The 27,260-nt window shown below is 42.0% G+C and overlaps 1 protein-coding gene across 1 annotated transcript in view; it reads right to left on the bottom strand.

Annotated features, from left to right (window-relative positions):
• Positions 1-27,260, bottom strand: part of PLPP4 (phospholipid phosphatase 4) — a 183,605-nt gene that overhangs the window by 92,430 nt on the left and 63,915 nt on the right. The window contains exon 2 of the mRNA XM_089683225.1: positions 1,414-1,522. Coding sequence (XP_089539351.1) covers positions 1,414-1,522 — 109 coding nt within the window. The remainder of the gene's footprint in view (positions 1-1,413; positions 1,523-27,260) is intronic.

Here is a 27,260-nt window from a genome sequence, read left to right as displayed (position 1 = left end):
ATTAGGAGGATGTCATCTGCAGGTTGAGGGAGGCAGGTTGCACTCAAGGGAGGTGCCCCTGACCTGTGTACCCATACCACAAGGCTATCCTGACTGACACCCTGGTGGCCAGACTCTTTTTTGGATGTAAGTTTATCCTTAAACTGTACGTGCTGTAAGTTTTACTTATTAAAGATATACTACACTATCAGAAGCTTCTCTGGGTCTCATCTATTGCATGGGAGCCCGCTTTTGAAGGTTCCGTTTAGTTGGGAATGATGTGTGATCACCCCCTCCCCCGCTGATGATCTTTCTGGTGGATGACTTACGAATATACCTGGATTGATGACATCTGGTGGCCAACCTGCAGATGACATCCTCCTAATATCACAAGTCCAGAGCACCAGGAGCGGGTCTTAATTGCTCCATGCGCATCTCTTGCGCTATCTGGTTAGTGCATTATTTGTACAATCACGAGATCACAAGAGTCACGATTATCTCTGAACATGGATTATTTGGACAATTGCACTTATCACTTTATCTCACCATGCGATATGGACTGAGTTCTTTCACATATGTTATTATGCTATTCATGTTCTGATTTTCCGCTTGTTCCTACTAACTTTATTAGCGCTGCATATCTTATTTACATGTTTGAGTGATAGCTAGCAGCTCCTAGTTGCACCACCCCAGACCCTGGATGAACTCCTCTTCACCCAGCAACCTGGAGACTTTCTTCCTGAGCAGAGGATCTGGCTTCTGTTCCTTTAACTGAGGTGAACAGTCACTAGTAGGGGGCTAATCCAGTTTCCAACCAGAGTGCTCATTCCCCTATCTGCCCAGGAGGTGCAGGTATACTCACTCTCCTGTAATGCTTGTGGGATGGCTGCTGTTACCAGTCTTATCAGCTGGGCTTCTCCTTCCCTGCCGTACAGGTGGCCCTCACTCAGGAGGTCAGTGAGTCCCAAGTTTTCCTCCTTTCCAGCTCCAGGCTCACAGGTAGGTAGGTCTCCTGGCAGCCTTGCTCCTCCAGCTTTACATCTTCCTCCAACTCTCTACACCTCTCCCATCAGACATTCTCCTGCTACTGAGTAGCCCCTTGCCAAGCCTTCTGTTGGTGGTTGGCTGAGGTCTCTCAAGAGTGCAGCCAGCCACTCCTCAGATCCACACGCTGCCTTCAAGGCCCTCCTCTGAAAGCCTCAGAACTGGGGGAAATTCTAGTTGGGCTGGCCTGCAGAGTCTCTCAGCCCTGACCCCTGGCTATCACAGCTGAGCTGCTAACCAGCTCCTGACTAACCATTAGGGTCTAGCTGCCCCTAGCTGCAGTAAGAGGGTACTACACTAAAAAAGTAAGGAAAGATGAACAACATAAAAAGGGTACAAGAAATAGGTACGACTCCCCAGGAAGACAATAGAATGTAGCATTTCACTTACAAACATGAGCCGTGTAGGAATGTTGTCTGACTGAACCAGGGGATTCTTGTACAGCCAAATTTCTTCTGGTTGTATAACCCTCTGAAAGGGATCTAAAAACTCAGTAAACCTGGAAATAGAATAAAAAAAGAGGTAAAAACTATTAGTCTAATCATGCAAGATAATAATAGGGTCTGTATTACTGTAAATGATTTACGTCTCAGACACAGAAACAAAGAACAAACTTTACGGTTTATTCTGAATAGAAGAAAAGAGTGCAAGATGCATATTTCTTCTTTCAAAAAGCACAGACAAAGGTTCACATTAAAGTAGACATCATCCCTAACTGGACAACGTTTAGTTTGCTTTTCTTAAACAATGCCATTTTTTAAAAATATTATTTTTTACATACTGTTTTTTTAAATACTGTTTACACATTTCTCTTTTTTTCTTTTTTGTTTTGTTACATCGTAATGCTGCTGATTTCCTTCGACCTCCCTGCAGCCACTGATAATGGTGGATAGCATCCTCACAATGAGCATCAGCAAGGACCTTTAACCTTTGATAGACATTCATGTGACAGGGAGAGAGAGCGCAGGAGAAGAACTCATAGACAAGGGCATGTCGTTGTCACGCCATAACAAGAAGTGTCTCCATAACAGACACTTTTAAACAAGGATGCAGATTACATTTTTATTTTGACAATTGCTTTTGAAATTACTTGTTGAAGATTAAATGGTATTCTTGTGACTAATTTTGCATCTACTTAAAAGACAAACTCTTCTTTGAATCCCTCAACCCCCTCATGTTCCCGCACTATGCACATCTATTTTCTACAAATTCTCTGTATCAGTTTTTATTTATTGCCATTTTACTCGATTTCTTCAACACTATACATCACACCATCCCTTGCCAAACATCTACATACTGTATAAACGAAAGAAATAAAGTAAACCGAGCAACAAAATCTGCCAATGCTGAAAACAAAGAGCAGTTGTTTGCAGCCTGTATAAACAGACCTCCTAACCAATCAAAACATCAGATAAAGCAGTAATATACTGCAATTTGGGGGTTATTTACTAAAGCTGGAGAGGGCACAAGCTGGTGCAAATCTGTTTACAAACCAATCAGTTTCCAGGTTTTGTCACAGCTTAATTGAATGAGCTAGAACCTGATTGGCTACCATGCACAACTGTGCCAGATTCTGAGTGCACCAGTTTTAGTAAATACCCCCCATTGTGTCCAACGATGGATAAATAACTGGAGAACTGGTGCTAGATTTTTCCATATTTTTCCCCAGTTGACAAGTTAAGTTTATCAGTATTAATATTATCCAGGATACACTGTTGCTGTGCTAAGGTAGCACCTTATAGTGGTTCTAAACCTCAAACATGAAATATGAACAAAGCATACCCTTCTACAGTGTGTACCTGTCTTAATTAAGAGCACTAAGTGTCATGTCTGTTGCCGCTGAGTCTCTTCTGTTAATTTTTAATGACACAAAGAGGGTGCTCTATTACACAGCCTGTGACTGACAGCATCAGCTCTGTTCCTATGCGCAGTGTGAAGAGATGTGTGTCCCTTCCCTTCAATCAGTTCTCACTGAGTTCTGCAGAGTGTAACTTCAACTCCCTGCTCTCTGTTTTCTGAAAGCTCAGACACGCTGTATAAACTCTGCACATTGGATGGATGAAGAGATGAGAATACTGTAGATAAAAAGGTACAGGAGGAGGTGGGAGGATTTGTTTAATTTCTGTGTATCACCTGAAGCCAGTCATTTCACTAGGTATATATAGGTTTACAGCCACTTTGAACTCCAGGTGACCTAAAAACCCTCCCTTGCAGTAGGCTGTGTCCATACTGCAAGTGTTTCCTTCTTGTTTACATGTAAAGGACATGGTACAGCACTTTTACTCACCGAATTCTCTGCTCCTGCAGGCTCCTCTGTGCTGCCAGATCAGTCTCTGCATCCTCTTCTCCCCTATTTTCCAGCAGTCTAAGGTCCTCTAACATCATCAAGACAGATGCAAGGACCATAGCCCTGCATTGGACATACGAATGCCAAAGGAAAGTCCATGGCTGGAGCATGGGAGAGCACCATTTGCTGGAGGATCAGGTAGGTAAAAATGCCTTTCCATCCCCTAGAAAGGAATGGGCATTTAAGTCTTGTAATGCAGGTGCAGCCCCACTTCAAGGGAAAGTTTTTGGGTATCCTAAATTTGGACTATAAGGCAGAAGAAAAACATACAAATACCCTTTAGGCCAGTAAGTCAGCCATAGATGGATTGAAATTCGGCTGGTTTAGAAGGAACCGGTTGAATTTTCATCCATGTGTGGCTGCTCTTGCTTGACAAAAGTCGATCTGAAAATGTTTCTTGATCAGCTAAATGCAGCCAATGGTCTGTGGTTGCTGGCCACTGTATTCTGGCAGCGGAGAGTCTCGTTATCAGAATATCTTAGTGGGAAGAATAATTATCTGTATGCAATGCATCTTAGTGGATCTTCTAATCCTCTAAACAGCAGCAAACAGCCTGCAAGTGGGAGGGGCAACACTCTGAACCAATCATGGCTCTGCACAGAGCAACAGAACTAAAGTCATTGTGTACTGATGCTCCAGCACTGTCCAGTCTCAGACTGGAGATAATCCTATATCAAAGCTGCAATGCCAGTGCAGCTTGCAAAGTGGTCCATGATCTGGTTGTGCTATCCGGCAGTTGTGTTTTTTTTTCATCCGTTTACATCTGTTTACATCCGTTTTTCATTTGTTTACATCCTTTTTTACATCTGTTTGCATCTGTTTTTGATCCATGTACATCTGTTTACATCCATTTTTAGTGCAGTCCTTTTTTTTACAGAAGAAAAATAGGGTTTTCTTCTGCTCAAAAAAACGAATGAAAACGGATGTGGACATTAACGTATGTAAACAGATGATCATCCGTTTACATCTGCTAGTCCATATAAATATATGGGTGTCCTTTTTCATCCATAAATGGACAGATGAAAAATGAACATATGGAATGCCGTGTGAAAGGACCCTTTGTGGTTGGACAGAATGACAAATATTTTAGCAACATGGTTCACGTAAGATGTATTCCAAATGTGTATCCAGCTGGCTGCCTTTAGTTCAGCTTTAACAAATATCATTAAATTTGACATCCCTCTAGCACATAAACAGGCTTTATTATTTTCTACCAAATCCACCAAATTAGATGGGTCTTAGTCACTAATTTGTACTAAATATTTCTGTGTCGTGCATATATAATAAACATTGACTGAACCCTTTGCTGTGATAACTGATTTTCAGCTTTTACAAACATGTTATTTCAGACTAACAGCTGTGAATTTTTATTAAATCCCTCTGTAGGTATTATATTCAAACGCCGGGAGATGTCTCTGCACTAACTAAATCATTTTGTTTTCATAGAAGACCTGATTTGCTTGCACAATTGTCTGCTGAATGTAAAAGATATGTTTAAGCAAGAACTCCAGGAAGCCCTACTTATATTTAAAATGTGCCTTTTAAAGTATGGCACTGCAGATTAAACTGCTGGCTAAGATGGCTAACAGTCACTAATACTCAGCATTCTCTGTGCTTGTCTGTGATGGTTCTCATTTATCCAGATCATGGTATATCTACAAGTACTTAGCCACATTCAGCTGCATTTGTATGGTAATACGGAAGACTTCTCCAAGCCACTTCTTCAGGTGCAATGAGAGTCAGGAAGGTACCCTAGCTTTTATGGCCACACAGGTATTACAGAAACTTCTGAAAGCTGAACTCAGGATAACTCACTGCAAGGGTCAACTGTTTGCGTCTGTCTAGGGGACTGGGTAAAGCTAATTTACTTATCTGATCTTCTACTCCTGTCGACACATCCGCACTCCAAGACCGGTTCTGGTGTTCTCTTCCCTTCTGCACTCATGCAGGATGTTTTGTAACTACTGCCTCCTAGGACTCATTCACAAGGACAATGTACAGTATATGCCTGTGCAAGGCAATGTTTGGCCACATGGAAATGCATAGGTGTTCTGTAGGGCATTATTTCTCTCACTGGCACCAATGAAGGGGCACAATTCCTCCCACTGATGGCAACAAAGAGGCACAATTCCTCCTACGGACACTAAAGATTGGGCATAGTTCTTCCCAGTGACACCAACGATAGGACATGATTCTTCCCAACCAGAGCACAGTTCCTCTCACTGATACATGCCTCGCCTCAAAGATGAGGCATTGGTTACTCCCACTGATACTGGGACATTTTCTAACTCTGATGGCCACAGTATGCCCCCCCCCCCCCTTAAAGTCTGAAAAACAGTAAACTTTGTTTGGAAAATTTGGAAACCCAGAGCTTAGTGCAACAGGTCTAATGTCTCAATACCAGAGAGCGACAAGCAAGCCCAAGACTGGGCTAGATTAAATGCTGTGAGAAAGGTGAATGTGAAATAATTTACAGGAGATGTCAGATAAAGGCAATGCGTATTAATGGGAAGAGGTTATACAGTTTTTGCCTTGATGAAAGGGTTACCCAACTAATGAGCATGGTAAGGAAATCATGGAGAAACTGATGAGCCATGCATAAGAACTGGTGAATATTAGGGGCAGAAATGATTCATCTATAGATATATGAAAAAGATCCTGATGTTGTCTTTAGTATTCTGAAGCAACATTCTGATCAATGGATTTAATCAATAACCAAAATAGTTTACTTTTAATCCAAGTTACCTAGACCTGGTGAAAGTAGTCTAGATTATGGAACTAATTGAAATCGTTATCATTAAATCATAAGGAAATATGTGAAGGACCCAGGTCATAAAGAGGTGATGATATTTATCAGACAGTACACAGAGCCAGACCTGCAGAGCATGTTACACATAGGTACACACAATATGTAGTGCTACTCCCATAGGAGCCGCTGGAATACTGTCCAGGTCCTCCCCAAATACTTTGCTCCTCAGCCAGGCCCATAGGCTCATTCACTTGTTTCTCCAATAAACAGTCTATGGGTGTTGTTTATGTTGTTGAGCAGCTGGATGCCTTCCTCCATTATACCAGATCAGATCTTCAGGAGATAGCCCCTCAGTCAGCGTAGCAGAACCTGAGTCTTAGCAATTCAGGCTCTCAGACAGTGCCTGAGGCCATGTGCCCTCTCCCAGGCTTGGGCAATTCTATTCAGGAAAGACCCAGAGCTTCGTGTGCTCACTGAATATATACAGTTACCCAGCACGCTTTAGAGCCCCTCACGCTGGGATAGGCTGAGGCTGTATTAACATTCATGCTGTCGTCTGCATAGCTCCTTACCTATCATCAAGAAACTTCTGCAATCTCCTGGATACAGAGGAAGCTAGGCAGACTAGCAGCACCTCAGCACATGGAGCAGACCTCACTAAATGATCAAAGCTCACTCAGTACAGTGATCTAACTTTTCTATTGCCTAGCAATAATTGCAGTCACTCTGCCTACAAAGTGACATCTAAATGTACCTATCAAAACATTACTAATCCTATCTATATAATCCTAGCACTTACCTAGGAGAATGCTGCAAATTGAATACATATTATAAAATCAAATTAGCATTTTACACAAAATTAAAATCATGGATACAGTCCGATCAAATATGACATTTTAGCAAGGCCGATCTCTTGCAACGCTCTGACTTTCCTCCGGGAATTCATTTTTGACAGCTCTCTCTACTGATCGCTAAACTCCTTGACTGTCAGAATTAGGGAAGAGTTCAGGGATGCTCAAATGCACTTCTGAACTCAGGTGGCCAAACCCACCAGGAAGCTGTCACCTGTAATGGGACAATTAATTGTAACCGAGGCACCCTGCAGCTGCACTTATACAAAGGGCATCTAAACATGTGGCTGTGGGATGCGAAATGCTTTTGCTGCAAATGATTGGCCCATTAAAGGTGACAGCTTCCTGGTGGGCCACATGGGTTCAGAAGTGTGTCTGAACATGCCAAAGATAATCTCTAGTCAGGATGTGCCTTGTCTCAATGACTCTAAGTGTGAGGCAGCAAAATTCTAGGCTGTATTTCCAGACTGCAAGCTCCAACCTATGTATGATTCAGAGAGGGAAGTTGCCCGGCACAGAATCATGTGATAAGATGCTGCAGTAAAAACTGTGAAAAATTTGCTCAATGAGGCTGCAAAACAGATTGGCTCATCTGTAATGTAATCTTGATAGCATTGGCTGTGCAGCAATTGATATTACTTGAGTGGGGAAAAAACTGGTTTAAGTAATTTAAAGCCAGTAGGTACATTTAAAAGCTTCACCTCCTGCTATGCTCTTCCTACCAAGAGCCAGGTGTGATAAATGTAAAATCTTCATGGGGAAATAGTGACTGACAGAAATTAAAATTTTCCTCCCTTCCGAAAGAAATTCCTTAAAAAAACCACACACCTCAACTTGTCTCCCACTAATGAGAGGTGTACCAGCAGAATGGCAGCAGTGGAAGGCAGAATGAAACAGAAGGAAACTAGGAAACATGCTAATAAGACAATCCAGAGATGGCTGTTTCCTGTTTCTAACAAGATGTGACATATAAAACCTGAGGAAGTGACAGGTGAGCTTGGCAGCCCCTGACAGCGGCCAAAACCCATTTACAGTTATTTTGAGCTTCAAAGACGACAGATCAGTTACCTTTATACACATATGAACTTATTCAGTAATGTGCAGAGCATGCAGCTGTGCAATGTACAGTACAACACCGCAACCAAGTTTCAGCTACCATACCATATGCTAGGACCTCCACCATGATCCACTTCAGAAGGTACAGCATACTCCACTCTAGGTCATCTCTTTACCTTTATGATAGACTTAACATCTCTTACTTCTCTCATTTAGAGCAAAGTTACAAGTTCTCTTGAAAGGAGAACCCCCTCCCCACTAATACTCTCTTTTACCATGCTCCCCCTTTGCTGATGCAGAGGGTATGGAGGAGCAAATGATTTGTTTCCAGGATGCAGTGCTCAGGCCTTAATGGGAAATCACTAGCCCCGAACACTGTCATTTGAGGGATAGAAGGAAGACATCAATCCTTTTCCAATGACATTGAGCTTACATGGGGGCTGAACTTCCAGATCTAATGGAGGACCATACTGAAGAGTGGGGAAGGTGTTTATCAATGGGTGGGGTTTTTTTTCTTTCAAAAGAACCTTTCAATATGCCCTGAATTGGGAATGTAACAGGGTCTTTCCTGACAGTTAAAGGGATTACCACAATCAAAGTTCATGAGTCTGTTGACTTATTGAAACCAATGCATTCCCCATGTGGCTATCTCAACAGCTCTTTGGAAGAAAGGGAGAATAATTATAGAATTTGCTCCCTTTAGTTTCTACGGTACAATGACAAAATACAGAGGTGGAAGTTTTGGAAGTCTAGTCACGTCTGGAGGCAGAGCAGTGACACAAAATAATTCTACCTGTAACTCCTCCCCTAAATTCCTCCATTTACATATTTCTCATTGCGAATCCCACTTGCATTATAGCAGTGTTCAAGTTTATCTGGCACTCATTATTCTATTCTCTTCCTAGCTGGCTGCTCTCCTGTGTCAACCTTCACTTTTACACTTGTCTCTTTGTGAAAACCTCTTCTGAAACAGATGTTCTCCATGTTAGCAGTGATGCATAGAATGAAACCTGGCTTGGTGTGATATATAGACAATGAAAGAAGATTATAAATAGCTCTAAGTATTCAGATGACAGGTCTGGAATGTAATATATCTCCTGCTAAGAAATGAGCAAAATGCTAATCACAGAAGAAACACTGATAAAAGTGACACAAATAGCCATGACCATGATGGCCCTGATCACATTGGAGGTAATACCAAAGATACTAATTACACCATGAGCTGCAATTTATTATTAGAATTATTTGTTTGAATCCATGGGTGCAAAACTCCAATCCTCGCACAATTTTGAAGGAAATGTGTATCTTGTTAATTATTTTTTACACATAGAAAGAAATCAGCTTGATGTAACTGTATTAATGTGTGTTAATTAAAAAAAGTTCCTATATAATCTCTAATTATAGATGTACACAAGGGCAGCTGTATATGTTAATACATATGAAGGCTCTGTTTCCTGTTTTGCAGTGTTACTTGATAATTGTGCTTTATTGCTCATTCTTGTAATGCAAGGGCCCATTCAGCTGTGTTTTAGTAACAACCAATAAAATGTGCACTGCATGTTACTGCAAAATGTGCACAATGGTGTTGTATGTTGTAGTGCCATTCCTTTTAAATGGCACCCTAGGCACTTCAGAATAGCTGTCAATGACTGCAGAGCACAACAATGCACAATGCAGTATACTTTGTTAGAAATATAGGGCATGTTTAATTTTTGGGGCATAAAGGTGCCCTGACAACACTTTAAAACGAATGAGCTTCCTTTACGCAGGTCATTGTAATGCAAGGTAAAGCAATTCATAGTCTGAACGGGCCCTGAGGTCTGGTTGACACATTGAAGACAATTTCACTCCTTGTGGTTGATATACTGTATCATTTCAACAGCTGAAAACAGCTGCAAAGTTGAAGAAACAGGTTCACTTGACTGCCACCCTTCCCTACTGCCTATTGTAACCTTCCTTTGCTCCCCCACATATCTGTTTGATTGCCCAGAGCAAAGGAAGGAAACCCCATGTAATTCATTACTTGGAACTTACAAAGGTCTGAGTACTTTCTGCCCACCTGCTTATAACTGCGCTGGGTGTCTAAGTGGCCAATCACAACACTTTGTCATGTAGAAGGAAGAGAAACAAGTCACATTCTAAACAAAGATGGCAACCACGCCAATTTATAGTTAGTTTGTACAGTAAAGTGCACGTTGGTTTTGCACAGACAAACAAAACAAAATGTATTTCTCACCACACTAAAGCTGGCCATAGATGGATTTTTTTTCCAATCTGCCAACAGTCTGATCAAGAAAAGTTTTCCAACACACCTATTTGAGTGGGAGTGTTCACACATGGATCAAAATTCGACTGGTTCTTACTGAAACAGCTGAATTTTGATCCCTGTATTGCCAACTTTATCAGCTATCCTGTGGGTGAGGCCCTATTGGACACTGTGTGGAACTACCTAAACCACAGGTAGGGAGCTGCCATCATGTGAAATCAACATTAGGAAGGTCTCCCAACTCAGAAGCAAGCATCAACTTGCACAGTTAACTCTTTGTAACCTGTAGCTAAAGTCCTCACACTGTTAGCACCGAGCACTCTTTTTGGAACCACGGAACATGTATCGGTCTCCACCAACTCAGCAATCCTGTCAACTCAATCCCAGTGATATGTTCAGTTGTTTCTAATGGATACAGGAAACACAAATCATCCATAACTCCATACATGTTCTCTTGCCCAAGGTCCCCTTACATCTCTCTCTCTCTCTCTCTCTCCTGTGACTCTGAGGCTAGGTCCCTAGCAATTTTGTGTGGGTTCCAAAATGTGGGGAATTGGCCTCTAGTGAATGGGCCAAGAATAATACCCCTTCACTACCAGAGTAACCATCACTTTTGCCATGTCACCTGTGCCCTGGCTAGTTGGATGCTTTTGCAAGTCATACAAGTAAGGTAGTCCCTAGCATCAGCAATATAACCTACACTAGACAGCATCCTAAATGCTGGACTCTCTGTACTGTAATTTCTCTAACTTTCTTGTCCCCAATGTAAGCCCTGTTCTTTCATACGCCATGCTTGCACCCCTTTAGAGAGACTTCAGAACAGGCAGATTAAAAGAACAACAAAGGAATTTAATTGAAGTAGGTAAGGGTAACACAGGAACAGTTTTAAAATGCCATCTTCACATACATTCCTGTACAGAGTTGTCTAAGTGCCCCATAAAGTGACTGTACCTGTAGGCAGATGGCAAGCTCATAAAAGCAATCCTTTTCAGGCAAGAGTCCATTTAGACAGTATGCACAGAAGACAGCAAGTAATTCCTAAGGGTCCATAATCTGGCGATAATCCACAAAAGGCAGTAAGTCCTTAACCGGCAGCTATAAGTAAATGTAAGTCCTCAGGTTCTAAAAGCTATAGGGAACCCCAACTGGGATCCCCAGATGAGGAATCAGTCCAACAGAGTAACAGCTACATCTTGAAGGACAGATATCTCCAGCCCTCTTAGGGCACTAAGTGAGCCCCTTTTATGTGGTATGATCTGGAGGGGGCAGTAACTTTTTGAGAAAGAGTGGGAAAATCAGGCTAATAGCATTACCTTTGGTTGCAAAAGTGCTGATACTAAGTAAATGTACGAGTACTTGTACTAATGCTAATGCTCCAATACCTAAAACTGATACCTTTGCGGTGTGATTTCAGCCCATACAAAATTAATAGGCTCAAATCGCACTGCAAAGAATCATGTGACTTGATGTGGTCCGATTCTTGTCCAAAGTAGATGCGGTTTCCTGCACTGCAAGAGAGGAGAGGGAGGGGGAGAGAGAGGCACCAAGCTGCCAATAATGTAGCAATGTTTATTTAATAAAAGGTTTTAATGAGACAGTATTGCACTCACAGACATCACTGGTTACAGGCGTAAAACAAGCTCAGTGTGCAGTACCCAGTCCAAAGTTCAGTCCCCACTAGAACCGCTGGAGAATGTGCTGTCCTCACTAGAACCGCTGGAGAATATGCTGTCTCCAGTAGAACCACTGGAGAATGTGCTGTCCCTACTAGAACTGCTGGAGAATGTGCTGTGAAGCCAAAACAGGAATCCAGGCAAGTTACGGGGAGTGCCACTGGAGACTCAGTCTGTCAAAGGAACTCTCAGATGTCCAGGATGCTGTGGCCAATCAGAAGACTGATGAAGGAGGCATGCTTTGGAATCCGAATTGCACCACATTCCTGTTCAAATCACATGCGATTCTTTGCAGTGCGATTTGAGCCCATTCATTTTGTATGGGTTCAAATCGCACCGCAAAGGTATCGGTAATTGGTATTGGAAAGTACCTGAGCACAAGTATCGGTACTTGTACTTACCAGTAAAAAACAGGTATCAATGCATCCCTACCATTATCCCTTCCTTCTCAGATGTACCATCCCAGCAGGTTAACTAAGGATAAATTGTAGCTTTAGGTTTTCTACACCAGTGTTTCTCAACCTTTTTTGAGTCAAGGCACCCTTTAAAATTCTGTGCAATCTCAAGACACCCCAATCTAAAATGTAGAAACCTATTCTTCACTCATCCAGTACACCCAATGTTAGAGGTGATTTATTCTTCCAAAGCAAATACACCTTTGCACACTGGTACTGACTAGTATTCCAGTGTGTCTCTCCCATTTTCTCTCCCTGACTCTGCTAATGTGACCTCAGTGCTGACGGAGAGGGGCAGGGGAGGGACAAACAAGGATGATGTGCATGCACCCGACATCCTCCTTATCAAGTGATGATGTAATTGGTTGTTAGGATGCTGGCAGCTAGAAGGTTATAAAAGTGAACAATGAAAACTTGTGGCTTTGTGTACTAAAAGGCAGGATTGACCCACCTGCTGGCTTGTATACAATTTTGCCAAGGCACCCCTGAAGAAGCCTGAAGGCACCCCAGGGTGCCTGGGCACCCTGGTTGAGAAAGGCTGTTCTACACAAACACAGTTGACCTAAATAACCAGCAAAAAATAAAAAAATAAACAACAACAAAATTCACAGTGTCTATTTGCATCAAAACAGAGGTGCACTACATTTGGAAACATATGTGGAAGCTGCACTGCTTTTCTGTATAGTGCAGTCCTAACTGTAATCTATGAGAGCCGCCATGTTCTAGCATACATAGAAATGGATAATTTAAGAATAAAGGATGCCTGGAGGAAGCCTATATGCAGGGACACACCAGAAGCCCAGGAAAGCACAATGGTAGCTAAAGGTGTATAGGTGGTCCCCATACAGTATTCTTCCTTTGTTTCTCCACTTCTCTGTTTGATTGCCCAGTGTCAAAGAAAGGAAATCCTATGTAATTCATTACTTGTAACTTGCACAGGTCTGAGTGCGCCAAAGGACCCATTGCAAGAGACAGAGCAGCAATGACTCCCTTCCCCTCTTTCCGGAAATGGCACTTCATTTTATACAATTAACAGACTTTCAGCTGCATTCTAGAACATTCTTATGAGACCATGAGAGGACACACAAACCCTCTCAACCCTATTAACTGAATGCACAAGTCAGCCTTGGCGCCCTTATAAAACCATCAAACTTGCAAGCTTGAGTAATTAGGAAAGCAAGCAGATATTTTTTCGAATTCCCCCCATTGTAAATAGTTTAGCTGAAGTCATTAGTGAATATGCATTTCTGGAAGAGAAGAGGAGTTCTTAGGGCGCATCTGCCTTGGAGACCAGTGGAGGAAGACAGTGAGAATAGGCACTTGAGCAGCACTTCCAGGAGTAGAAGCAGACTGTGGACAGAAAAGAAGAGAAAGAAGGCACTTCTAAGTGCAGTACATCCACATGTTTATTGGTAAAATTGGTTAAAACCACTTACAAAGGATGATAAGGCATATAGAACATCAATACAGGGCTCCTGTCACTGTTTCTTGGAGCTTACTGCGCTGTCCAGCAGCAGCAAGTACAACTCCAAGATGGGCGCCATTCTTCCTGGGCCGCCATAGAACACATGTCATCCGGGTGGAATGCACACCCCGGAAGTCAATGGTGGGCGGTGATGCATTACGGAGCATGTGCAATAGCTCCTGCATCAAGACCCCTGCTGCTGCTGGATGGCACAGAGAGCTCGAGGAAACAGTGACAGGAACCCTGCATTGACGTTCTATATGCCTGAGCCTTATCATTCTTTGTAAGTGGTTTTAACCGTTTTTACCAATAAACATGTGGATGTACTGCACTTAGAAGCACCTTCTTTCCCTTCTGAATATGCATGTCTGGCTATCTTGTTCTAAACCATCCAAACCTCATTGTATTTCATAACTCCTGAGATAATAACAGCACCGCCAGGATACGGACATATTTACCCATATCAGCAGCATTCCAAGCCCCAATACTAATATATTAGAAGGTACAGGAGACCAACGGGACACATCACGTCTCCTAGGTGAAAGAGACATCTGACACCCCTCATATTTGTATTTATTCAAAATGTACTGTACAATACTGGACAATAATAGACAAGTTAACAGACTGTAACCTGTAGGTATTCAAAGATATTAATACCTATAGAAAACTGTATCTGTGGTATGGTCATAAAAATGATGACATTCCATTGGACACACCCTAGACCTGGTGATTGGCCAAACCATTTCTGTCAACATGCCCCTCAAGGGCAGAAAAGAGGGAAAAGAGGGACTGCAATCACACTAGACAGCTCTCCTTTACTATTAAAACAAAGAACACCTGTCAAGTCTTATGAGAGCCAGTGTACTGTCTTCCTAGTTGATTTAACTTTGCTGAACCAGTGATCAATAAGTACTTTTCATTCTTTAATCTTTTTTCAGTTGCATTATTGTCTCTTTGTTTCCTTGTAATACCCTTTTTCTGTAAATATTTTATTTGAACCGTTTTACCTTTTTTCTATATTACACAATATTTTGAAAAGTGTTAAAATGGTCTCTAATACACAAACACAGAACTTAAAGAATTTCTGTCCCTTGAAAAGAGCTACTATAGTGTGACTATCCAGATATACCTCTCTGCGGTGACAGTGTGTGTTGCAGACGTTTATTCTTTCATATTTGCTATTGCTGATATTGGGAACGTTTGATATTTAAGAAATATCTAGTGACAGCGTAAAGGGTTAATTGCTTAGTTACCCAAACCCAGTGACAATTGTTCTGTCTGTGGGCACTTAGATTGTGGCCCCACGAGATGGAAAATCTTTGTGCATGGCGAGGCTGAGAGTGTCTCTGTCATGTATCAATGACAGCACAGAGCTGGTTTGACCAGCCATTTGTCACAAGTTGATGAAGGTGGCAGGGTCTGACACCATTTCCATCACACTAAGTAATCTCTCTCCACCTCCATGTAACTGGCCTTAGTGTCCATGTGGCCAATCGCCAAAGCTGTCAAGGAAGGCAGGGAGAAAGTCACATGCCCTTCATACCTAAAGAACCAAAGTGAATATGTGCAGTTTGGGAAGGCAGCAGTTAATGAACTTGCTGTCGGAATTGGGCTTGAAGATTCCTCTGAAAATAACGGATTCCAGATATTAAAAAGCATTTTTCTATATTCCAGTTAAGGTTGTACACCTGGCATGAAATTATATCTTTGCCTCCTTTATGAATTTTGTTTTCTTACCTTTTCTAAATGCAATATCACATGGAGTCTAAGTGTTCCTGTTTCTTTACAATTGTTATTGATTCTGCCAGATCCTATTTTTTCATCAGTTGTTGTGGTTTTGTTACTTGTAATTTAAATTTTTTATACATTCCACATTTGACTTACAGCCTTTGATTGTCTACGTCTCTAAAGCGGGCTGTCAGCCCACGGTGTTTGCAGCTGTGTTGGCAGTATTAAAGTGATTGTAAAGTTTTTTTTGTTTTTTTTTTAATAACAGGCTTGTTATACGTACCTGTTCTGTGCAACAGAACTGCTCAGAGCAGCCCCAATCCTTCTATTCTGGGGTCCCCTGCTGGTGCTCTTTGCTCCTCTTCTCCTCGGTGCACCACCATAGTAAGCCGCTTTCTATGGTGGCACAGCAGTGGGCTTTATTCCCGAGCTGTGTCCATAGACACAGACAGCACGGCTCAGCCCCACAACCTCATCACAAGATTTGACTGACAGACATGGGAGCCAATGGTTCCCCCTGCCTTAGCAAAGCCTGTGAGATGGGCACATTGCTAGTTCAAGTGAAGACGGTAAGGGTGTTCGGCAGGCTGTTTGTCTGCCGTGCCCCACAATGCACTGCACACTCATAGTGCACTGTGATTGGCCAAAACAGGCACAATGCTTTGGCCAAACACAGCACATCCAGGTGGGGCTAATGGTGATGTCACCGCTATCTCACCCTAATTGTTTACATCTGACCGACAAATTTCAAATTGTGGCGAGTGTTCAGCGGGTGCTGACGGGTGGGTGGGCGTAGGGTATTTTTTTATTTCGGCACGTTGGCGGCATCGTGGACGCCATGACTGATAATGGATTACAGCGATGGAACCATTTTTTTGGCTTTTTTTAAGTCAAAAACTGTTGTGTTTTTATACACATTTTACACTTTCTTTGGTGAATGAAAAGGGGTACTATGTATCCAATACTCATTCACAAGGGGTGGGGCTAGCCCAAGGTTGTGGGGAAGAGGCCCTTGTCCCCAGTGAAGGAGCACATGGAGGTGCCAGCCTAAGTGCAGTACGTTAAAAGTTAAAAGAGGTCTGAAGAAAAAGCGGAAGCTTTGAAACGCATCACCTGACCTACCACCTGACTTGTCCTCACATCCCTATTGGTCGCACCTTGATTCTGTATTCCCTTGCGTTCCATGCTGGTAACGACACCTGTCACGGCGTCCACCACTGACTGCTGACACATACTCCACTCCTGGGAACCGAACACCATTGGAAACCTCCGGCCACCGCACTTACCCTATAGAGAACATGCTTTAACTCCTTATCTGTGTACCTTCTAGTGAGTATCTATTTGGCTATTTTATTAATAAATACTTTTAGCATACTGCACTTAGGCTGGCGCCCCCTCGTGCTTGTTTATATTTTTATAGAGCCTGCTTCACTCTATGGGGAGCTGCCACCTTTAGTGTTCATCTTATGGACTTTATGTATTTGACTATTCAATACTGACTGATGTTCTGTTATAATTTTACTTATTGTCATACCACTGAGCAATTGTCTTCTCTCAGCGCCAAAACTTATTTTCTATACCTTGTCCCCAGTGGCATGGGGACACCAACCCCATGCCAAAGGCACATGGCCTGGTAAGCCACAGGGAGGGAGGGGCGCTCATTCCCCCCACCCTTTCCTGGCCTGCCAGGCCTGCGCTTGGATCAAGGGCCTGCTATGGCTTTTAGGTTTTTAAATAATTGTCAGTCCTGCAATTCTATACATTGGTTCTATACATTGTACAGATGTGGAACTTTGAAGGTGGTTTAAGGGGACCCCCAGGCATGATATTTATAGGAATGTTTCATTTTTTTAACTTTAAACAATGAAAAACGATTTCCCTTTTAAAAACGGTACTTTTGGAAAAAAAAATGTTTTACTGATTCATGTCCCTCAGGTCAGTACCCAAGTCCCCATACCCCTTTTATAGCCAATAACTTGAATATAAGCCTTCAACATGGGCACGTTTGAAATGACAAGTTTGAGTCCCATAGACCTGCATAAAGTTTGAAGTTCGCAGTCGAACGTTTGTTAGGTTAGAATGTTCAACCGTGAACTGAACAGAGGGGGTGTTCGGCCCATCACTAATATTTATAACAATGAGTCTCTCACCGTACTCACAAATTCCCACAAGTTAACTTTCAACAAGCTAAGCAAAAATTCATGGTGAAATTTAACAAAGTGTTTGCTTTATCCCTTATGTATTACCTTTTCAGTCATAATGAAAATGCATATAATAATTTTTTCTTTGTTAGGAACAATTTTTCTTATCATGTTGTGGTGTTGCCATGGGTTCCAATGTCTTTCCACCATATGCTTGTGCATTCATGAATGCATTTGAACAAAATTTTTTATTTAACAGTGAATTATTTTCACAGCACTGCAGTGCATATGGAGGCTACATTGATGATATTTTTGCAGTATGGTAAGGCAACATTGGCAGCCTTTGGAAATCCCATGACATGTTAAATTCATCAATGTCATTCAGTCAGTTGTATTTATCATTCAATGAAACCTGAATTCCATTTCTAGACACTTTGGACTATGCTGAGCAAGGTATAATGTATAATGCTATCTACACAAAACCCACTGATCATAAACAGCTTTTGAAATTTGATCATTTCCTCTCTCACATGTGTTCTAATCGGTGGTATGTAGTGAACTATTGAGGGTAAAACATATCGTGAGTGATCCAGGTAAACTAACAATATGGTTACAAGACATGATGTTTAAATTTCAGGGAAGAGGGTATCCACAGGGTTTTCTAAAGTGTGAATTACAGAAGATAGTAGGGGTAACACCACAGGAATCTGGACAGTGAAAATCCAAGAGGATACCTTTTTCCATGCACTATTATCCTATTAGTATTAAGGCTTTTTCTTTTATCAAAAAACATTCATCACAATTGGCACAAGCGTACCAGGAAATGCCAGCGCCAGGAACATTTTATTCCGGACCACAGGGGTCATGTAATAAGAGACACTCTGGCTTCCAATTTTGGGACTCCACACCAAAGAGAGATGAAACGTTTTTGTAAAGTAGAACATTGTCTTTTCCCTGTTCATCATGCATACATTGTGATTTTGAAAGGGAATCAATTCAAACCAATTTAAACATCCAAGACTGGGATCTGTATACCAGATTAAAATACATTACACATATCAATCTTCTTTTTATCATTTATATGTTAACTTGTCTGTGCAATTTAGTTTAGGTAGAAAATATAAAGCTGAACACCAAGCCAACAGCCAAATTTTCAGATATGGTGTCTGTTTTGTCTGTCATAGGATTTGTATTTTTCCATCCAGTCCTGAGATTCATACCACTCTACCACATATCACAACCCTGTCTTGTCTCTGATGTGTGGCAGGAGACCAGATTTTTCTCTGATGTAATCAAGTGACAATTACAAGTCTTGCCCACCTCTAAGCCTGTGACTAGGCAATAAAGAGGCAAAAGAATGATGAGCTTATCATGCTTTCAATCTGTTTTCTGCTCCAATCAGCATGTTACTTGTTAGCACTGTAGCAAAAGAGACTGGCTCCTGTTGTTGCTTCTTCCTCTCCCAGTCTGAGCTATGCTGCACAGGGAACTGCAAAAAACTGGTGCTAAGTCAAATGCAGACATTTACACTGCTTACATTGCAAAAAAAACATACAAGGATGTAGTAATAATTACAGAGCTGCATTCATTTTTGTTTTTTTATGTCTGCCTGTACTCTCCATCCTAAAAGTTTATGGGAGTAGAATATGGAAATACATTCAAATTAGTAAGCTTTCATTTACAACAATAATCTCAAATTAAACCGCCCAAGTTTGCCTCTTCTAGATTGCGTTTCATAGCAGCAAGAGTTATTAAAAGATTTGAGTGTTGCTGAAGGAGCATAAAGCAATTATGTGTAGCATTTAATGTCAATTATTTTGTTTTGCTATATATATGTCTGGAGGTTCCGTTAAGCATTTACTTTATCGCCTGCAGTCACCATTTTTCATCCTTGCTGTACCCGTAATTACAAAGAAATGGTTGTCATTACTGGTTATGTACTTCCGTCATTCTTGCCAAAGTGCATCCATTTTGCTTACACAGAAGCCGCAGGCATGTCCAGTTTGTGAGATATGGCAGACAAAAAACACAGAGGGGATGACGGATTCAGCTGGAAAATTTGAGCCAGAAATGTGTGGGAGGCAGGCGGATGCATGTGGCAGCTTTATGATAGTTTTATATATCCTTGTAGATATTTTTTTTTTCTTCACGGCAATGATTACACTGTCATTTCCAAGCAAACGATCTACGTGTGAATAAAACAGGCCAGATTTTCTTTGGAAGAACCAGCTGTGCTATGAGGGGATAGCTACTGCAGGAATACGTTTTATTAAATCACCAGGCAAACATGAATCTGTCAGTTTGTCTTGATTTAAGGGCTGGACCTTTGCCAAGCCACCCCTAAGAAAAGAGGCTGTAGTCTAGTACACAATGAAAGAAAAAGGAGCTAAAAAGTCAAGAAAATAGCAAGGAGCAGAGCTGAACAATAATGAAAATCATGCCATATAATGGGGCAAATTAAAGCAAATGTGTCCATACATATAAGATGTAACTGTACCGCTTACCCTGAATAGGCCACTGAGAATATGCCCAGATTCACCCAAATAGTCACGTAAGCACAGTCCCACGTACACCAACAATTCAGGCCCAGTAGAGGGGATGTATTTTTAGTATTTATTGCTTAAAGTGGAGGTTCATTCAAAATCTAAGGCTAAACATACTCCCACCCCCATTCTATTCTATCCACCCTGTGAAAGATAGGATGCCTATACTTACCTATTCTGAAGCCGCTCCGGTCTGGTCACATGATCTCTCCACCAGCTGCTTCAGTGAAGACAAGAGATCACTGACAAGGCCTGCAGAGCCTGCGTGGTGATGTCACCCATAGGCTTACTATGGGGCATCCATTATCAGCTACCCCTCCTCTACACTGAAGCCAGCACTAGAACTCGATCAGCGGCTTCAGAATATGTATAAGAATCTTTTCTTTCATAGGGTATATAAAATAGGCTTAGTATGTAGATGGGAGTTGGTTTAGCCTTTAGATTTGAGTTGGTTTAGTTAGATTTTTACTAAACTACCACTTTAAAAACTTCAATGGGATAAGGAATATAGAATCACAAGATACTTCAAAATGATCAGTAACATCTCTAATCTTTCAATAGCACCTTTCTGTAACATGGAATAGCCAGTATGTCTAGGATCCTACAGAAGCAGCCCACAAAGCCACTTCTCGCACTTTGTTCCCTTAAAACACTCACACAGCTATCAGTCCCTGCAAGGTCTTTATTCACAGTGTCCCAGGAGCTGCCTGCCACCCAGCATCTGCAGGTAGATCCTTAGTGAGGGAGATAGCAAGACCCACTTAGTGCAGTGTCCTCCAACAAATGTAATTGTCAGGCAATCTTCCCTAGGCCCTCAGCCCAGCAACCACTGAGGCTCCCAAGGGCAACAGCCTCCCAGGAGAACTGGAACCCTCCTTGATGAGGAAAAACAATCTGCTCAGGTCCCCTGCACATTTATCACCTCGCCAGCCACCTTCTGCATGCCTCCTTCCAGGGTTTGGCTGGGGCATGATAAATATTGAACTGATCATTTGAATCTCCCAGCCCTATGCTCTGGAAACTTCTTTCAGAGTTGGGAAAAGCAGTAAAACTCTCAGTTCTGGGATCCTGATCAAACAAAACAATCAACAACCACTTCACTCACTACAGTAGAATCAAAAACTAGATTTACATAGCGACCTAACAAAGAGGGCACTACATAACAAAAATGTGAATTGAAGTATCACACCATTGTTGAAAAGTCCAGATGTGACTTTTTTCCAGTAAGGTTCAGGTAGACAATCGAAAAAGTAGATAGCCTATTTTACGAGTCCAAAAATGCTCCCTTCAATAGGGCTAGAGATAGAAAATAATACATGCGGTCTAGAAGTTTACTGGATTATTAATGGTATTTTCTCTAGTGCGATTATCTGCACTTCAGGGGTTGTGTTTGGACCTTTGAAATAAAATGGCAAAATGTTGTTTGTCCCCCTTACCCTTATCCGAAGTTGAATGTGGACCTTTGGCAATGGTGTGGTACTTCAATTCACATTTTTGTCATATTACACTACAAACCAATGAAACTGTGAAGATCCTCTGGGGTTTAGAAGGAGCCTTTATCAACATAAATTATTTCTGAAGAGATCCCTTCATGATTGGCTGTAGTAAGCAGCTGACACCTAATGTAATAGGACCAAAACATAAAGCAAAACAAAATGATGCAGTGTGCAAAGTAAACCCTATCCTAAAATGCTTTGCCCAACAAGGTGTGTATACAATAAAGTATAAAAGCATCTACAATACATCAAATATACATAAATGATTATTATCCAAGTGCCATATAACTCATGTACACTGCTCAAAAAAATTAAAGGAACACTTTGAAAACACATCAGATCTCAATGGGGAAAAATATCATCCTGGATATCTACAGTTGTGACCAAAATTATTCAACCCCCAATGCTGTAAAGGGGTTTAGGGACTATAGTGTACATTTGGAATTGTATTCAGAATCAAATCCTACAAGGACGTTGTAACTACCCAAATGCAACTAAAATGACATCAATTGTTTATGTAATACAGTAGTAAATGGTTCTTATGTGGTTTCTTCATTGCCACAATTATTCAACCCCTTAAAGACTACCACTCTGAAGAACAGAGGTTCATACAGGTGCTTTCCATCAGGTATTGAAAACACCTGTGGATGTCACCGAGCAGCAATCAAGCATAATAAGCACCAATTAGGCAGCTTTAAAATGACTGTGATACTCAGCTCCTTCTAGACATTTACTGGTGTGGTTACAAACATGGTGAAGGCAAGAGAATGGTCCAGGAAGACAAGAGAAGAGGTGATTTCTCTTCACAGGAAGGGCAATGGCTATAAGAAGATTGCAAAGATGTTAAACATACCAAGAGACACCTTAGGAAGCATCATTCGCAAATTCAAGGCAAAGGGCACTGTTGAAACGCTACCTGGTCGTGGCAGAAAGAAGATGCTGACTTCGACTGCTGTGCGCTACCTGAAGCGTAGAGTGGAGAGAAGTCCCCGTGTGACTGCTGAGGAACTGAGAAAAGATTTGTCAGATGTGGGTACAGAAGTTTCAGCCCAGACAATAAGACGCACACTGCGTAATGAAGGCCTCCGTGCCAGAACTCCCAGGCGTACCCCCTTGCTGTCTCCAAAGAATAAGAAGAGTCGACTGCAGTATGCCAAAAGCCATGTGGACAAACCACAAAAGTTGTGGGATAGTGTTCTGTGGACTGATGAAACAAAATTAGAACTGTTTGGGCCCATGGATCAACGCTATGTTTGGAGGAGGAAGAACAAGGCCTATGATGAAAAGAACACCTTGCCTACTGTGAAGCATGGTGGAGGGTCAATCATGCTTTGGGGCTGTTTTGCTTCTGCAGGTACAGGGAAGCTTCAGCGTGTGCAAGGTACCATGAATTCTCTTCAGTACCAGGAGATATTGGATGGAAACGTGATGCAGTCCGTCACACACCTGAGGCTTGGGAGACGTTGGACCTTTCAACAGGACAATGATCCCAAGCATACCTCCAAGTCCACTAGAGCATGGTTGCAGAGGAAAGGCTGGAACATTTTGGAGTGGCCATCGCAGTCACCAGACTTAAATCCGATTGAGAACCTCTGGTGGGACTTAAAGAAAGCAGTTGCAGTGCGCAAGCCTAAGAATGTGACTGAACTGGAGGCCTTTGCCCATGAAGAATGGGCGAAGATACCCGTAGATCGCTGCAAGACACTTGTGTCAAGCTATGCTTCACGTTTAAAAGCTGTTATAACTGTAAAAGGATGCTGTACTAAGTACTAAGATTGAATGTCACTTGGGGGTTGAATAAAACTGATAATGCTGTGAGCACAGAAAAGACATTTGTGGTTATTTCATTATAACTGTTATGTTATATTTGTCTGACCTACAAGTGCCTCTTTAATGTAAATGTAAGCAAGATGACTGAATGATCAAAAGCAATGTCAAACTGGCCAAAACACTCAATTTCAGTGGGGGTTGAATAATTTTGGTCACAACTGTATACTGATATGGACTAGGTAATGTGCTAAGAAAGTAAGGATGCCTCATCCTTTGATGGAAATGAAAATATGAACCTACAGAGGACTGAATTCAAAGACACCCTGAAAATCAAAGTGAAAAAATGATGCAGCAGGCTAGTCCATTTTGCTGAAATTTCATTGCAACAACTCAAAATGGTACTTAGTCGTTTGTATGGCCCCCACATGCTTGTATGCATGCCTGACAATGTTGGGGCATACTCCTAATGAGACGACGGATGGTGTCCTGGGGTATTCACTCCCAGATCTTGACTAGGACATCACTGAGCTCCTGCACAGTCTGAATTGCAACTTGGACTGACACACGATATCCCAGAGGTGTTCTATTGGATTTAGGTCAGGCAAGCATGGGGGCCATTCACTGGTATCAATTTCTTCACCTTCCAGGAACAGCCTGTGTACTCTCGCCACATGAGGCCAGGCATTGTTGTGCACCAGGAGGAACCCAGGATCCACTGCACCAATTGGTCCAAGGATTTCATCTCGATACCTAATGGCAGTCAGGGTGCCATTATCTAGCCTGTAGAGTTTTGTGTGTCCCTCCATGGATATGCCTACCCAGACTATCACTGACCCACCACCAAAAGGGTTATATGAACGATGTTACAGGCAGCATAACGTTCTCCACAGCTTCTCCAGGCCCTGTCAAGTCTGTCACATGTGCTCAGGGTGAACCTGCTCTCATCTGTGAAAAGCACAGGGTGCCAGTGGCAGAGGTGCCAATTCTGGTGTTCAATGGCAAATGCTAATCAAGCTCTATGGTGCCGGGCAGTGAGCACAGGGCCTACTAGAGGACGTTGGACCCTCAGGCCACCCTCCTGAAATCTGTTTCTGATTGTTTGGTCTGAGACATTCACAACAATGGCCTGCTGGAAGTAATTTTGTAGGGCTCTGGCAGTGCTCATCCTGTTACTCCTTGCACAAAGAAGCAGATACTGGTCCTGCTGATGTGTTAAGGACTTTCTACAGCCCTGTCCAGCTCTCCTAGAGTAACTGCCTGTCTCCTGGAATCTCCTATATGCCGTACTAGGAGACACAGCAAACCTTCTGGCAATGGCACGTATTGATGTTCCATCCTGGAGGTGTTAGACTGCCTGTGCAACCTCTGTAGGGTCTAGATATCACCTCATGTTAACAGTAGTGACACTGACCAAATGCAGAACTAGTGAGAAATAGTCAGATAAGATGAGTAGGGAAAAAATATGTCAGCTTCCACCTGTAAAATCATTACGTTGTTTTGGAGGTCATCTCACTGTTGCCCATCTGATGCAATCGTTGTTAATTTCATTAACACCAAAGCAGATGAAACTGATTAACAACCCCCTCTGCTACTTAACTGACCAGATCAATATCCCAGGAGTTAAATTGACTTGATGCTATTCTCTGATTAAAAAGTGTTCCTTTAATTTTTTTGAGCAGTGTATATGGATCCATAGGTGATTTGTGCACATAGAAAAATAAATAGAGATGTGCAAAGACATCAAATATATAATTTAATCAATTAATCAGTTTTGCTAGTGCAATTTAATCAATAAAAATTAGTGGTGACATAATTCCATCAAGTAATAATTAACATTTTGATATTCCTATAATTCCTGAAAACGTGAAGAACCCACACTTCTTTTAGTGCACGGCAAAACCGTTCTTTTATGGTGAAACCATTCATTTTATGCATGAAGGTGTAAAACCTTCTGTGTGCAGCAGCGTCACCCAGACCACTCAAATTTACCTGAGCCATTGGCTCCCGCTACTGTCCATCACAGCCAGTGACCCAATGAGGAAAGAACGGGGGTGTGAATGGACACACAGAGCAGCGGTTCGGGAGCAAGCCTGCTCGGGAGCCCCCCCCATAGCAAACTGCTTGCTATGGGGGGCACTTGGTAGGAGGGAGGGGCCAGGAGAGCCAGCAGAGGACCACAGAAGAGGAGGATCAGGGCTGCTCTGTGCAAAACCACTGCAAAGAGCATGTGCACAGAGCATGACATGTTTGTTATTTCTAAACAAAAAAAAATCTGCCTTTAACATCCCTTTAAGTCAGTGTTTCTCAACTCCAGTCCTCATGGACCCCCAACAGGTCATGTTTTCAGGATTTCCCTCAGATGAAACAGCTGTGGTAATTACTAAGGCAGTGAAACTGATCAAATCACCTGTGCAAAATAATGGAAATCCTGAAAACATGACCTGTTGGGGGTCCATGAGGACTGGAGTTGAGAAACACTGCTTTAAGTAGATTAAACCCCAATCACCAAAATCCCATTCATTATCTTTAGCATGTTATTGTATTTACAGAAGTTGTTTTTAATCTTTTTAAAAATGCAGCTTTTATTAAAGCTATACATGTTGATCCTGCCAGGAAGGTTCTAGTTCACTTCCTCTTATGAGGCAACAACTGTCTCCCAATTGTGCTCTTTTGTTGTCACCATGTCACATCTGTCCCCAGTGAAAACTACAAGCACATACCTCCCAACTTTGAAAGCTGAAGAGGAATACCTTGGGATAGAGAAAACGTACTGAAAATGAAGAAAACGGCTAAATTGTGCTGAATATTGGGCAAGGCTTAAACAAGCATGGTTGGAATCTGAGCCTATACGGTATATTGTATACACTGTACATAGTCAGAAGTCCTTATACCCAAAAAATATTCCATGTTTACGGTGCTATAACTGAACGTCTAACCTACATATGGCTAAAGGATTAAAATAAATAAAAATAAGATACGCAGAGGTTTTTTTCTGAGCATACGTTAAAGAACTTCAATACTGGAAAACTACACAACAACGATCAACTGTTGAGAAAATAAGAACTTTGTTCAGGAGTGTAGCAGTCAGGATAATGCAAGGCACAATATAGTGTACAGAGTGCAACAGTAAGGACAATGTATCATGGGGCCTTTGCATTGCTGGTCATTGAAAATAAATACCCCATGGATAGTTGTGGGGGAAAAAAGTCTTGTGGTCAGTGTGTGGGAAAGGGGGGTGTGGATGCCCTGGATTCAGTGGTCTCTGTGAAGGAAAAAATGCCCTGGGATCAGGGCGAGGGAAAATATGACCAGTGTTGTTAGTCAGGGAAGGAAAAATGCTGAGTGTTGGTGGTCAGTGAGAGGAACAAATGTCTAGAGCCTTGAGTCATTGGGAACAAAGAAATGCCTGGTGTCAATAGTCATTGGGAAGTTACAAAAGCCCAGTATTATTTTCTTTGAGAGAAAGAATGCCTTGACATTGGTGGTCAGTAGGAAAAAAATAATAAATGAGGCACTTTTGTCAGTGAGGGGTCATTGGTGCTCAATTGGGAATGAGGGACTTAGAGTAGGACTCCCCCCCACTACAACAGTTATGTTAAGCACATGGTGGGAACAACAAGAGTGCCCAGCAGGGGGTGGGGAGGAACCAAAGTGTCCAGTCAGGGCAGTGGGACAACATTAGTTCCCTGCAGGGAGT

Source organism: Staurois parvus, unplaced genomic scaffold (assembly GCF_062004578.1).
Source record: "Staurois parvus isolate SC_StPar_1 unplaced genomic scaffold, SC_StPar_1.0 ptg000303l, whole genome shotgun sequence".
NCBI lineage: Eukaryota > Metazoa > Chordata > Amphibia > Anura > Ranidae > Staurois > Staurois parvus.
Note: the sequence above shows the minus strand (reverse complement) of the source record. Positions and strands in the feature narration are given on the sequence as shown.